At 31.8% G+C, this 14,511-nt stretch overlaps 1 protein-coding gene across 2 annotated transcripts in view; it reads right to left on the bottom strand.

Moving 5' to 3' along the window:
- Positions 1 to 7,336: 7,336 nt before the first annotated feature.
- LOC127727058 (helicase with zinc finger domain 2-like) overlaps positions 7,337 to 14,511 on the bottom strand; it is a 38,818-nt gene continuing 31,643 nt past the window's right edge. For both annotated transcript variants that reach the window (XM_052234471.1, XM_052234470.1), the window contains 3 exons: positions 13,387 to 13,546; positions 11,288 to 11,455; positions 7,337 to 10,410 (listed from right to left, as the gene is read on the bottom strand). In XM_052234471.1, coding sequence (XP_052090431.1) covers positions 10,208 to 10,410; positions 11,288 to 11,455; positions 13,387 to 13,546 — 531 coding nt within the window. In that variant the 3' untranslated portion in view covers positions 7,337 to 10,207. The remainder of the gene's footprint in view (positions 10,411 to 11,287; positions 11,456 to 13,386; positions 13,547 to 14,511) is intronic.

The following is a 14,511-nucleotide window of genomic DNA, read 5'->3' as shown; positions in this document are numbered from 1 at the left end:
GCATTTAGTGTATGCTCCCCTCCGTCATGCTTCAATGCAATAGGACGAAATACGTTGAGTTAGGTCGGTTATGTCGAGTAAAGTCATTTTATTGGAAATCTCTATTCAGACGAAACACGCGTCTGGCGCACCAAATGATAAGCCTGGTATATTTGATGACTTTTTACAACTACTGAATCGATGCTTATGCGGTTAAACGGTTCACCACCGATGGTATCACCACTCCAGATGTGAGCACTTCTGTGTTATTACGAAATTTAATTGATATGGTTATTTTTTTTTTTGAAAGGTGTAGGAGCATTAGGGTTAAAAAAAACATTAAATAGGCTATGTCACAGATTTCGGTAAAATTTTGCAAACGACTTTGGCTCATTGAATCATATCTGAAAATCGAAAAATAATGCATTTATCTCTTATATTTTCTGAATTATTAGTGATTGAATGTCTCAAAATTAGTACAGAAAGCACCTAAAATCGGCAAAAAACGATTTTAATTTGTCTATAATTCATAAAATCGTCCAATTTCAAATACTTAGATTTTTCTGTAAAAACTATATGTTGTTGGTACTTGAATTTCCGTTTTAATGATGTTAAATATTCATAGGGTCACCGACTTTGTTTTAACGGACATCGTTCAAAGAGGTGTTCTATGTGAAAAAAAATATACCAAAACGTCAAAATAATCGTAAAGTCATATTGTTGTAGGCTGTAAATCGTCCATTTTTGACGTTTTTCACCACCCATTGGGTCAATATCCCTAATGCGCCTCAACTTGAGGAACACAAAAGTTGTGCGTAAACAAAAAATCTCTGTGTAGTGATATTGGACATGTTTCTATTTTTAACAAGTGACTGAGCTTAACCATTTGTGTTGATTTGAAAAAGTATAGGACCATAGAATAAATGTGTAAAAACTATGGAGTTATTAAATGTATGCAAAGTATTAAATTTTCAAAGAACTTATTGTGTGAAAAATGGGATTTTTTAACACCAGGAGCCGCATCACGAAAGGATTTTCGGGGTGTGCTAATATAAGGAAAAATGAATCACACTTTGTACCCCGAAAATGTAACTACATATGTGAAAATGTCTCAGCTTCGAAATGAGCCATCATGCATATCCAAGTTTACGATTTGGACTGTGCTACAGAGGAAAACGTTACCATTACTGCCTATGGAAAATCTATTACGCATATTACCCCAATTAGGTGACAGATTAGTTAATACCACTAAAACGAAGTTGGTGACCCTATGATTATTTTATATCATTAAAAGAGAAATGTGTGTACCAACGTCACAATTACGTCATAAAATGCACCGTTTTCATGAAAACGAAGAAGGTTTCTTACTTTAAGCAGTTTTCAGTCAATATTTCCTTTGTGGAGACAACGTTCGCAGGCAAGAAACAACAAACTAATTTAAGAAATATGTTATTATAACCAGTGATATATTCTAACCAAATACAAAGTTGTTTCTTGTGTGTGCACATACTTTTTCAATTTTCAATCTAATATATACTTATGGGCTTTGCTCATTGTTGAAGGTCGGACAGTAACCTATAGTCGTTAATTTCTGTGTCATTTGGTCTCTTGTGGAGAGTTGTCTCATTGGCAATCATACCACATCTACTTTTTTATATAAAAAAACAACTTGTAATTGAGTGTAGTTTAAACAAGGTAAAGACTATGTATGGTAACTTTCAAATTGCATTCGTATTTGGGCCAAATTAGGGGTTCTGCAAATGATGACACATTCGAAATACGACGGATTCTCTACTCCAGGTGTGGTTGACCTCAATTATATGTAAACAAAAAAAACTTTGTGCAGTCATATTGGAAATATTGCTTTTTTCAAGTGTATGAGTTTAACCATGGTGCAGTTTTTAAAAAAATGATTACCTTAGAATAAAGGTGAAAACAACAATAAAGTTTTTAACTGTATTTTCAGATAATTACTTGTGTGAAAAAATTATTATTTTCACCTTGAGAATACACATCACAAAGGTGCATTTACGGTTTGAAAAATTGCGCGAAATTGAATCACCTTTCATATCCAGAAAATTTTACCTCAGAAGTGAAAGAGAGACGAAAGAAGCCAAAGAGATATTCAAATTCAGTCAAAAATAAACTGAAAACGCCATGGCCAAAAAACAAAAAGAACAACAGAAAATTAACAGTACACAAACCACGACATAGAAAACTAAAGACTGAGCAACACTAACCCTACCAAAATTTCATGTGCTCCTGACGGGTAAACAGATCCTGATTTAATATGTGCCACCCATTGTGTTGCTCATGTATGTACAAACCCGGTGATAGGTCTAATTTGGTATGTCACATTCGGGGAAAAGGCGACGGGATTGTAGTTAAGACAATTGGAACATATCCGTCGTCATCTGTGAAACAGATATTGTATAACGGTTAACCAACTCGTAAGGGCGTCCGTAAAATTTACGAAAGGATGATTTCAACTTTACCACATGGAAATCTTGTTTTAATAGCTTCCTTGTGGTCAGCAACCCTCTATCTAAAATTTCGCGGTTTCTAAACGTTCCAAAACGAGCCATCGTACATATCCAACCTAATGATGTTGGCAGAGGAATTGAATAAAATGTTCTTAGTACCGCCTACCTTTTGGTTTGATAAGCTCTCAAATTTCGTGCTTGATTAAGCCATCTACCTTACTGTCGAATGCCACTGACGAATCTCATGTAGACAAAGGCGCTTCTGCGTACCAAATTATAAGTATTCTATCTTTGATGAGGTTATTCATGGTTTGTTTTGGAATCCATTAATATATATTTTTTTGGATAATAATTCAATTGATTTATTAGAATTTAAATATTTTAAAGCAAAAGAAAAACGACTGACTGTAAAACACTATACATAAAAGGGAAGAATTCATGTGTCCAATGGGTTTTGCGTGTGTCCCTTCAATCTTTAATTCTATAATTTCAGTTTACCAGTGTATAAAAAACAAATAAAAAAACAGGTGTACGGTATTGCAAAATTGCGAAAGCAAGCTGAGAGTAATGAGATTTATAAATCATGTTGCCTCATACCCCTTATTGCAGTGCATATATTTCAAACTGCAAACTTTTCATTAGGTATGTCAAACGTGCTTTTAGTCTATAATAGACCAATTAGTGAAGCCTCACCAAATCAAATACAAAATTAAGAGAATTGAAAAAAAATACAGCAGTCTAATGAACAGAACCTGAATGCTCCATTTTATCAGATTTTTTTATAGTTTACTTGCTGAAACTGAATTATCTTTGTAATTCATCGAATTGATATTATCTCCAAACAATGCCAAACACAAGGATTTCCAAAACCATTATACTTATATCGTGACAATATTGTCATCTAGCTATAGGCTGCACTTCTGTAAATATAGAAAATGCAATTTCCCATTGGAACTCCTTTTACGGCTAAAACTGTACCACTTTTGCTATGAAGTTTCGTAAAAGATTGTATCCAAGAATGTAAAGTTCATATGCACTACTATTTTTTTTCAAAGGTTAAATATAGAGCTGTGCAGCATATTTTCAACATTTATATGCCCCGAACTTCTAAGAGTTTAAACTTATACTAAAATTCTGTACTACACCTCCCTTCACTTTGGGTCTTCCTCAGAATGCAATTTCACTGCTATCCATGTGTATCTGGTAACATTTCCAAGTTATGTCTCTACGAGATGAAACAGGTAAACAAAACAAAATATCTATGAATACTATATATCTCCCCAAAAAGAGGCGTGAGTTGTGGAACAGATGTATTTACAAACTGTAACCTATAAAGACGAGAAATCATACTTATCAACGGAGAAATAGTTTAAATCACTTTAGTTTTGTTTACAATGTTTTATTACGGGTTCCTTAAATGTTCTGAGAACAGAAATATTTACTTGAAGAAAAATTTAATTTGAAAGAAACTTTTTACGGTGTCTTGTGTATTCTAACAAACCAATATGCACATAGTTATAAAAATTGTTGCGTGTTGTAGTATGTTTTGCCAAAATGTGTTCCTTTATATCTTAAAAGGCTATAACTCAATTCATGTCTTTTATCTGAAAAGATCGTCAATTACGCACTCCTTTATGACGTCATTTACCAGATAGAAGGCGCGCCTGTATTCTTGCACTTATTAAAGTTTCAAGATTCTTCAGGTTCGTCATTCTGCAGGATAGTCCAGAAATAATTTATGTTCCGTAGGTACTTAATCTCAATGCCCCATTACGACTGAAAGGACAGTGACCAACTAATCAGATTTTTATTTCCCGAATATTTCGTGCAGTATATGTGTCAGACCACCAATTCATTCATTCCAAGTTAGAACATATGTAAAAGAAGCCCTTCCCTGACAGAAAATAGTGCTTTTAATATCATTGTTTACTTACAAATTCAGGATAATGCACTCCAAAGTATACTTATTTAAAATTTCCAGAAAACCAGGGGTTGTTGTTAGTAGTAGTAACCTTCGGAACATTGGTATTTCACTACAAGACTTTAACATGGGCTAAAATTTGGCATGTAGAAAGGTGATAGATGAACAATTCAGAATATATCGGTTTCTATGAAGTTAAACCTAAGGTAAAATATTTCGAAAGCTGTGCAAATCGAAAAAAATTGATGGAATAGATGGGGATTTTGAATTGGTGGTCTGAAACCTTTAGCATCAAAATTGTTCACCTATTTACTCAATATGTGTTGGAAGTGACGATGCCTACATTATGGTCACGTGGTGATGAAAGTCACATGACAGATACAACTAATTACCATATATCGTAACTGGCGTATTCAAAAAGTATGTGAAAGAAAAGTTATCCACGGGCAATAATTGAAACCACAGTGTTGAGTATTTCGGTTCAGTACTTACGTCAAACCAATGAATAATAGTTGGCTGAATTATCAGCTTAAAACAAATTAAACTCTTTCCAAGAGAATTATCAATCATCTATCATGGTTGTGTCAATGATTTATTTTTAAAGTCACTTTCGAATTGCTAGATAGTATATTTCTTTCATTTTGTGTCTTTTATTATTATATTATATTATTTTATTATGAATTTCTCTGTCCTGTTACGTAATGTTGTCATTTTAGCGGTATTTTTAACATTGCCATATAAGCGGGAGGTTTGGTTAGCCATAAAACCAGATTCAACCTACCATGTTTTCTTAAAATATCCTGTACCAAGTCAGGAATTTGGCAGTTGTTATCAAATAGTTCGTTTCTATGTATGTTGGCGTTTGTTTTTGTTGAAGTTCAGTACTTCTGTTGTTCCGTTGTTTATGTGTATGTTATATAATTGATGTGTTTCCCTCGGTTTTGGTTTGTGACCCGAATTTGTTTTCGCTTAATCGATTTATGACTATTGAACAGCGGTATACTACTGTTGTCTTTATTTTAGTAATAATGATAAAGGGGAACAATCTTTGTTTGATAACGGGAGATGATATTTGTTATATTTCCTCCTTTAAACACTTCCATTCATTTACAAAAAGGGACAAATTTTACTACAAAGATTAATTGATTGATGTATTGATGCATAGCATCATGCAACAAATAATGTATGTTTAGATATAGGGTTGTGAGGCATATTTTCAACATTCATATGCCTTGAACTTCTAAGAGTTTATACTTAATCTACAATTCTGTACTACCCCTCCTTTACTTTGAGTCTTCCTGAAAATTAATTTGTCCGCTATCAATCAGTTTTTAAACTGGTAAAAATCCCCAATTGTGTATTTACGATATGAAACATTGAGATCATATCTGGGAACCAGTAGGTAAAGAAAACAAAATATCTATGAATATCAAATATCTCCCAAAAAGAAATAGTCAACAACTTTAAGTTTGTTCGTTTGATTATTTACTTAAACAAGTCGGAATGTTGAGTCCTCGACGCTCAACTTCGAACTTTATTTTGCCTTTTATTTTTTTTGAATCAAGCGTTACGAATGACTCTTTTGTAGACAAAATGCGTTGTCACTTGTTGCCATTAAACAGTTTGACCCGTTTTACCTAGTAAAATTTATATCGATTCTCGGATAGAAGATGAACAAATAGTTATTGCATCAAAGTCTTTATTCTGCTGTTCTTAATATGCCTTATATATATTGAATATTGAAATTTCCAGACAATTGAGGAATCTGTATCTAGTACATTTATTTAGAATGACTGTTACAAACCAGATGTGGTCATTTAGTTTTTGCAGATGAATAGCTGAGCAACACTTTCTCGGACTCTACGGTTTATTCAACACACAAGAAGATGATGTAAATGAAATGCTCAAGCATTTGTGAAATATTGTGGTAGATAAACAATAGTTTTGATCATTACTTTTAACTTATAAGAACATGAAATTCGCAGCAAATATGGAAATCCTACATAATTCATGAGAGAACGAAAGAGGATACTTTATAAAAGGACATATTCGTCCTTATCTCCTACGTTTTTATTATGAAAAAACTATAAAAATATTACGTCTTTCAACTGGAACCCTAAGTTCCAACTAACACACTTTCTTCAGTAAAAGATGGTCTTCAGAAATATTAAGATGATATATATTCAAAAAGAGGTCAATTGAATACGGGTTTTTCAAATGCTTCCGAACTAGAAATTCTGCTTCACATCTTGATCTTTTTCTCGATTTTGATAGACTTCAGACTGAAGTTTATGATCGACGTGAAGATTACATTTCAAATATCAACATCCCTTTCTCGGCTGTAAAATACTATCTGCGCTCACATATCCGAATTAAACTTTACGTTCGTGTTTGCTAGCAATTTACGGAATTCATCAAATGTGGCGTGCACCTTACACAAGATTGCTCTATTAGAATTAAAAGGAAAAACGACAAATATCGACACTATCTATTATTATGGTCACCATACAGTAGTGTCTGGTATTAATGATATGCATGTATCTCAATTTACAAGAGCATATTTTCACGTTCTTGGATCTGTTGGTCTCTGATGAGTCTTTTGTAGACGAAAATCGCGTCTGGCGTACACATTATAAAACACGACGGCTGCCATATGCGAAATAGGATCTGCTTACAGGTGCACATGAGATCAACCCAGTTTGTGGTTGGGCTCAGTAGTAAACTTTCTATTTTGTGTTTTAAAAACTGTTTTGGTCGTTTTTCATTTTTTACCATGGTGTTGTCAGTTAGTCTTTGACTTTTAAGTGTGAATATCTCTTAGGTATCTTTCGACTTTCTTTTTCAAAGCCGAAAATTATTTTCCTGTTGTATGGATTTTTAATATAATTCACTCATCTATCTCCTATGATTTTCTACCGCTAGTGATTATGCTACTTAAAATATGAACACATGCTTAACACAAATTGCAAAACTCAATTTATTTCATTTTTTTTCAAACTTAAGAATAATGAAAGACCTAACGTATTAAATAATTGATATGCATATGAAGAAGAAAATTCAACATTGGTAGCAAAGACTTCAAAAAATAAAAAAAAAAATAAACGGCCATAATACGTGGATCTCAATGGGTTTCCGGAAAAGAGAATAATTAGCAAAATAATATAACCAAATAAAGAAAATAAAAAAGAGATCTTAATATTTAGAAATAAAGGAAACAGGAATCTGGACACCTCTCCAGACCTTCATATAAGGAAAATAATATATATTTGTCAATTCTTCATGATGTTTGGTGCGACCATTATACTGTGTTGTTATCCCTTTTTATGCATTATTCTTAAATGATTAACTATATTCAATAATTAGTGGACAGACAAACCATTGTAGACTTTTTTATCGTTTCGACATTGATTATATATTAGAGTAAAATAAGTGTGAAGATCTAAAGTTATATATTGGTCAATACCTGGCTATTCAAATGCCAGGACCGTAGCCCAGTAGTATCATCAACAAATTAGCTAGTGTTGAAGTATACGACGAGATTTGATTGATTTATTCTTATTAGCAAAATCGTAACAAAGGACTTTATATTCAAACCTTAGGCTCATCGTCATCATTTGTCAATAGTTTTGTGGTTTTGTTTAGGGCGCTTATATTTACATCTCTTAAATTACGAATTAAGATTTGCTAGGACAGAATCTGATGAACTTAAATCAGATTTGTATTGAATTCTTTTAGGTGATTTTACAGCTTTATTTTGGATTGTCAATATTTCTTACAGAAACAAAGAAAAAAAAGATACTTTCATGAAGAAAAAAAATCATCAATGAAATTCATATTTTGCAATTTCCAAGTAGAATATAAAGAATAAAGCATTGCTGAAGAACAAACATAATCAAATAATTTAAAATAAATAAAACATTTACAAAAAAAGAAATAATAATTGTTTTTCGCAGTCAATGTTCATATCATAGTTGGTAATATAATAGAAACATAAATAATGATCAGATTATCATAATACACCACAAATATTATTGCTGCAATGAATTTCAATATTTTATTTATCATTTACTTCCATGCTTTATTGGGATGCTTTTGCGTGAAGAATACATTAAAATGTATTTTCTTATTACAAAATACAATTCAGTATATAGCACTAAAGTAGCCATATAAAAATTATTCTGGATCATCATGTAATTATAAAGTATGTTCTGAAGATGGATGTCGGATGATATTTACGTATAAAAATCAAATGGAATATTCAACAAAAATAATTTCTCAAGTTGTATTACTGGTCATCTTACAAAGATGCATTCAAAATAACCTTTAATTTTCCTTTTGACTACGTCCCACTTCTCCTCGCTTTAAGGTCAAATAAATGTTGTTTTACATATGATTTCAAGAATTTGGTTACTATATACATATTCGTCAAAAGAACTATAAAAATTACTAGTGGAAAAAAAAACTTTCATATAGTATTATTTTATTAAAACACTATAAGATTGTGTAAGATAAGCTTTGTTCGAAAGGATTTAAACTGCATCGAAAGATATGTTTTTCTTACATCATACATACATGTACATAAAAACTGCAAATAAGAAAGCAAATTGTGATAATCACATATGGTTTTCACAATAAAATAACTGTTAAGCGTTTCAATTTACTTGTAAGATATAAATCGTCTCCAGAAACACACAAAACAGTAATAGAATGTACTATCAGACGACGAAACAGAACTTGTATCTACAAAAACATATCAATTGTTCTAATTTGCTATTGGATAAATACTTCCGTTATATCAATCGCTTTTATCCTGATAACTTATGAAGTAATATGAGTATATTTTGCACCTAAGATAAAGGTGATTTTGTTTAATATACGTGTGAAACTATCAATGGATGTTTCAATTTCAGAAACCGAAAAGATCCCTCGAAAGTAAATTTTATCTTTACAAAGACCAAAAAGACTTTTTTTCAGGCTAGATAATTGACATGTTTGTGCTTAATACCGATCTGGTGACTCAAGACTTTCTCATTTTTATGCTTGTTCCAACTGTTTCATAAATGTGCCAGTTTAGGGACATTGTTGAGCGCTCACAAACATGTTAAAACTGTCACATTCAACACGTTAATAACCCCAACTATGATAGCGTGAATTCCAGTGGTTGTCGTTGGTTTCTGTCTACCAAAATTTGTTATAGTTTAATTTCAGACCATAGGATTCTGTTTTTAATGATTTCACATTTTTATATCTTGCAGTCTTTCTGTGTTTCATATTTGTTTTTCGTTCATTATTTTGTACATAAATTAGGCCGTTAGTTTTCTCGTTTGAATTGTTTTACATTTGTCATTTCGGGGCCTTTTATAGCTGACTATGCGGTATGGGCTTTGCTCATTGTCGAAGGCCATTCGGTGACCTATAGTTGTTAATTTCTGTGTCATTTGGTCTATTGTGGATAGTCGTGTCATTGGCAATCATACCACATCTTCTTTTTATATTTGAAAGCTTCTACGTCATTTGGTATTTGATGGAGAGTTGTTACATTGGCAATCATACCACATCTTTTTATTTTTATATTTACTATATGGTATTAATTGTGATCATGTTGAAGGTTATACGGTGAGTAGTAGTTGTTTTCATCCTTGTCTATGATCTTTGATGGATAGCTGTCTCAGTGACAACCATTTCACATCTCTGCATTTTTGTATTTAAAAAAAACTTACTTCACAATTGTATTTATGGTAGATAAAGAAGGTACGAGGTTTAAAGAATATGTACTCATTTGAATTGAAAGCGTATGTAGGGGCTTCTTACAAATCATTCAGGACTATGCGTGGCCATTATTGACCTGCTGAAGATTCTCGGTTTGCTCTTCAAACGTTTGCTTTCCTTTATTCTTTGACTTTTTCTTGATTCTTTTTGGAACTGGTTTTGGTGGAAATTCTTCTCTATCAACCACACAACCCCGTCTGCCATAATGGTTAATAAAACTTCCCCATACTTCATTACACGTTAACAACTCCTTATGTCCTACAAAGCATATATATAAAAATCTTGATTCTTAAAAACACCGTAGGATACGAAGATGGAGGATACCTTGTTCTAGGTATGTTCCTAAGTCAGGTTATCATATAGAAAGTCTGAATTTTTACTATAATGAATGAAGTGTGTTGAGAGATCTACGTTTTATGCATATCAAAAATCCTTTTATTTATTTCGAAAAGGAGGGGCTTGTGTCGTTTCTACACAAGGTCAAATTTCAATCTTTCAACCCATTTTTCAATAATTCTTGTGTCAGTAAATAACTCGTTCCTTTTTATGTTCAATCCCAGGTCTTTTAATTTCATTTTATTTTGTCATTATGTTGTACATTCTGACGAAAGATTATTTTGACTATTTTTTCTACATTTTGCTAGAACACTTGTATTTATGGATGAATTCAACCCACATTTTTTTGTCAGAATGTTTCTCGATATACACCTTTTTATAACAAATCTATTAGATGGAAGGGTTTGGTTATTGTTTTTTCAGATTGTAATAGACAAAAAGACTTCATCTAAGCAAGTTATATAGCTAAAAATGGACAATATGATACTTTTAAAGCTTAAAGAAACAGTAGTTAGAAGTATTATAAAAGGCCTGCTTGGCAGTACTTACTTGCAAACTTTAATTGGATTTATACTTTCTTACTTTGACCTTATAAAGGATAATTCCTTTCATAAATTCAAAAGCAACTAATATTTCATGTACCGAAACATCACATGTGTATTGTTGATTTTTTTTCTTCAAATATACGACATTAACATTGAAAATTTTTAGCAGTAATGGTCATTTCCATCTTTCATTTTTCATTTGTTTTAACTAGTTTTGATTATAAATATTCAAATCAAATATCCTGTCAACTTACCTACAACTATAAGTCCTTTACGAGCTCTTGTCAAGGCCACATTTGTTTGGTGTTCGTCAGTGATAAAACCTAGGTTTTGTTTACACCAGCCCAACGTAGGGTTTGGTTCTATTCTGTAATGTGGTAAAGATCTTACCAGGCTCATGATAACATAGTCCCATTCACCACCTATATATATATATCAACATAATATTAAGAGGTTACAATATTTAAAATCTGAGAAAACTCACGTGTGAAAGTTTATTAAACTTTAATGAATTAAAAGAGGTATGAAATGACTGTCCACATTAACCTTACAAACACATTTTTAACTAAGCCAACAAACACTCTCTAAACGGCACCCAGACAAAGAGAAAAAGCACCAACTATGTATGTAGTTCTTTTTAAAAAAAAATTCGTTGATTTCACTTTTTTTCTGTTCTCTTTTTCATTGTATGTGTTGGTTCCTTATATGATTTACCTTTGTCCCAAATCTCCAAATACTTTGTTTTTAAATTTTTACATTCGGTAATCAATAAGAGATAGAGTATGTAAATCTACCGATGATTTATACGAATTTTAATCCATTTGTGATCGAGTTAGCTTTAACAAGGGTAACACGATATTTGTCACGAATATTGGAGGAACTTGGTGGTTTAATTTGGGTGGCATGTTTTTTTTAACACAATTTAAAGTTTATTCTTTTGAGTTTTATGGAAGAAACTTTTTTCTATTCAAATTATTTTTTTAATATTTTTGTCATGGTGATGCCCGTCATTCTCTGACTGAAGGCGTTTGTATAGCCCATTGGTAATTTGTTCCTTTTTCAACTTCATTAAGTGGTAGGTAAACAAGTTACATAATTACAATCTTCCATTCCATATCGAACTTAAGTTGTCCTCCAAAGCATCCGTTTTTCCTGTTGCAAAACAAATTGCTGAACGGTTAATTTGACAATAGTAAACATTTCGTCAGTATCTTATTGGAACATGCTACTATAGCAAAGTTATAAGGCTCTAAATCAAAGCGAAGTTTGGTAAATATATAAAAAACGGTTTGATCATTTTATATAATCCAATGGGCATAAAATTTAATCTAGAATGATGACAAAAGTAAAAACCATACGTGATGGGTATTTCATGGACGATAGTAATGTCATAACGTTCTGATCATTGAGCTTAATATTTCATGTGAAAATCTGTTACCTTTAAAAGATAATTGGGAGAATAACATTTGATTTGCAATTGCAGTAACCATCAAAAATAAACTTGACTTCCAATTTTTGTAATTAATGTTGCAAACGTACATAATCATATACGATCCTTTAAAATTTGTTTCTGTGAGCAGAAACTATATCGACCTTCACGTCTTGTTGGGTGTCATGAGGGTTTAAGATTGATAATCAAACATATTTCATTTAAAAAAAATAGCTATATTTATCAATTATGGACTTTTTGGCGAGGTCAATACGTTATATATTGATATATCAATATATAACGTATTGACCTCGCCAAAAAGTCCATAATTGATAAATATAGCTATTTTTTTTAAATGAAATATGTTTGATTATCAATCTTAAACCCTCATGACACCCAACAAGACGTGAAGGTCGATATAGTTTCTGCTCACAGAAACAAATTTTAAAGGATCGTATATGATTATGTTCGGATTATATTGGCCGAGGACGATGTCCGAGGTTCAATATAATCTAACAGGTCAAAATATAACGTATTGACTGAGTGAAAGTCCTTAATTTATATATTACATATGTAAAGAGTGTAAGTCTAAAAATGATATTGACTCGATTTAACTATTTTTGGAAATGATATTGACTCGATGTTACTATTCTTAGTAACATGGAGTCAATATTTTTTCTAAAAATAGTAACATCGAGTCAATATGTCAAAATAGTGAAAAAAATACAAAATATATATTGGAAAACAAGTGACCAAATAAAAAAATGAAAAACAAGAAAAATCAAACCATATGTAATATATTGAATTATTTAACAAGAGGTTCCTTGATAGATGCTACTATCACTTGTATCTCATTTTGAAATTGAAAATATAGACATTAAAAAAACATTGAAATATATGTTATAATAAAACAAGGTGACAAACCTTGACTGGCTACAACTGTATTCACGTTAAACTTTATAAAGTTTGCTGCTTTCAGTGCTTTCCTGATTGCTGTACACTGGGCATTATACTGGCTCATGATATTGATGTTGTATTCTGGATCTATCAATTCTTCATCAACCAGATGTTTAAAGATCTTTACCTTTACAAAACAAAATTATCTTTTTTTTTATCTCATGGTTTGTACTTCTCTTTTAAATATTTTCCTTTAGAACTATTATTGGAACCATAAACAACTGTTATACAAGTAGGAAGGTTAAGCTAGCTATAAAATTAGTTATGAGGAAGACTTAACTGTGTTTTTGGTAACCTTTGTTTCAAGTTCGATGGGATAGATGCGTTCAACAAGTCACCAAACTTTAAAAGGACACCATCTACATGGTGGAACGTGAAGTTAACTTAAGTATGTAATGTATCCAGCATTGCATGTAAATATAATGCATTGTAATATTCAGTTTCTTTTCAATAAATAGGAGGTAATTCAATTTGAACCATGCATGTTCCATCTCCTATTACAAACGATTTATTTATTGATTACTGTTATTGCGCTATTTCGTGGCAATCACTTTTTATTGGGGATAAAGCCGGAGTGCCCGGAGTGAACCACCAACCTTCAGTAAGAAAACTGACAGTCCTAGTCAAATAAGATTGGAGTCGAACACACTTTCTACGTGCCGGATTCGAACTTTCGACAACTTAGACCATTTGGCCACCGAGACTATTACAAATGTATCATACTTCTGATACTAATTACGTTAAGTATACATAATGTATAAGTTATGGCTTGTGTTGTCTTCTCTTCTATTCGCATGAGATTGTATGAAGAAAACTATTTAAATACGTTTGGAGTATAAAAATGAACTATTCAGGACAGCCAATTGATCTAAAAAAAAATGCCTGTAATATTAGTTATTGTAGAATAACATTATTCACATCTAAACTGTTTAATACCAACCATGTAAAATTATGAGTCAAAGAATATTGGAAGAATTCTACCCTCAAGACTGACAGTCGAGCAGCGGTACCAACACAGTGGTGATGATATAACTATAATAGTATGAAACCGATATCAACGATAACAACTAAAATAAAGTTTATCACACATGT

This window comes from Mytilus californianus, unplaced genomic scaffold, assembly GCF_021869535.1.
Source record: "Mytilus californianus isolate M0D057914Y unplaced genomic scaffold, xbMytCali1.0.p SCAF_19, whole genome shotgun sequence".
NCBI classification, from domain to species: domain Eukaryota; kingdom Metazoa; phylum Mollusca; class Bivalvia; order Mytilida; family Mytilidae; genus Mytilus; species Mytilus californianus.
This window is presented reverse-complemented; position numbering and strand designations above follow the sequence as displayed.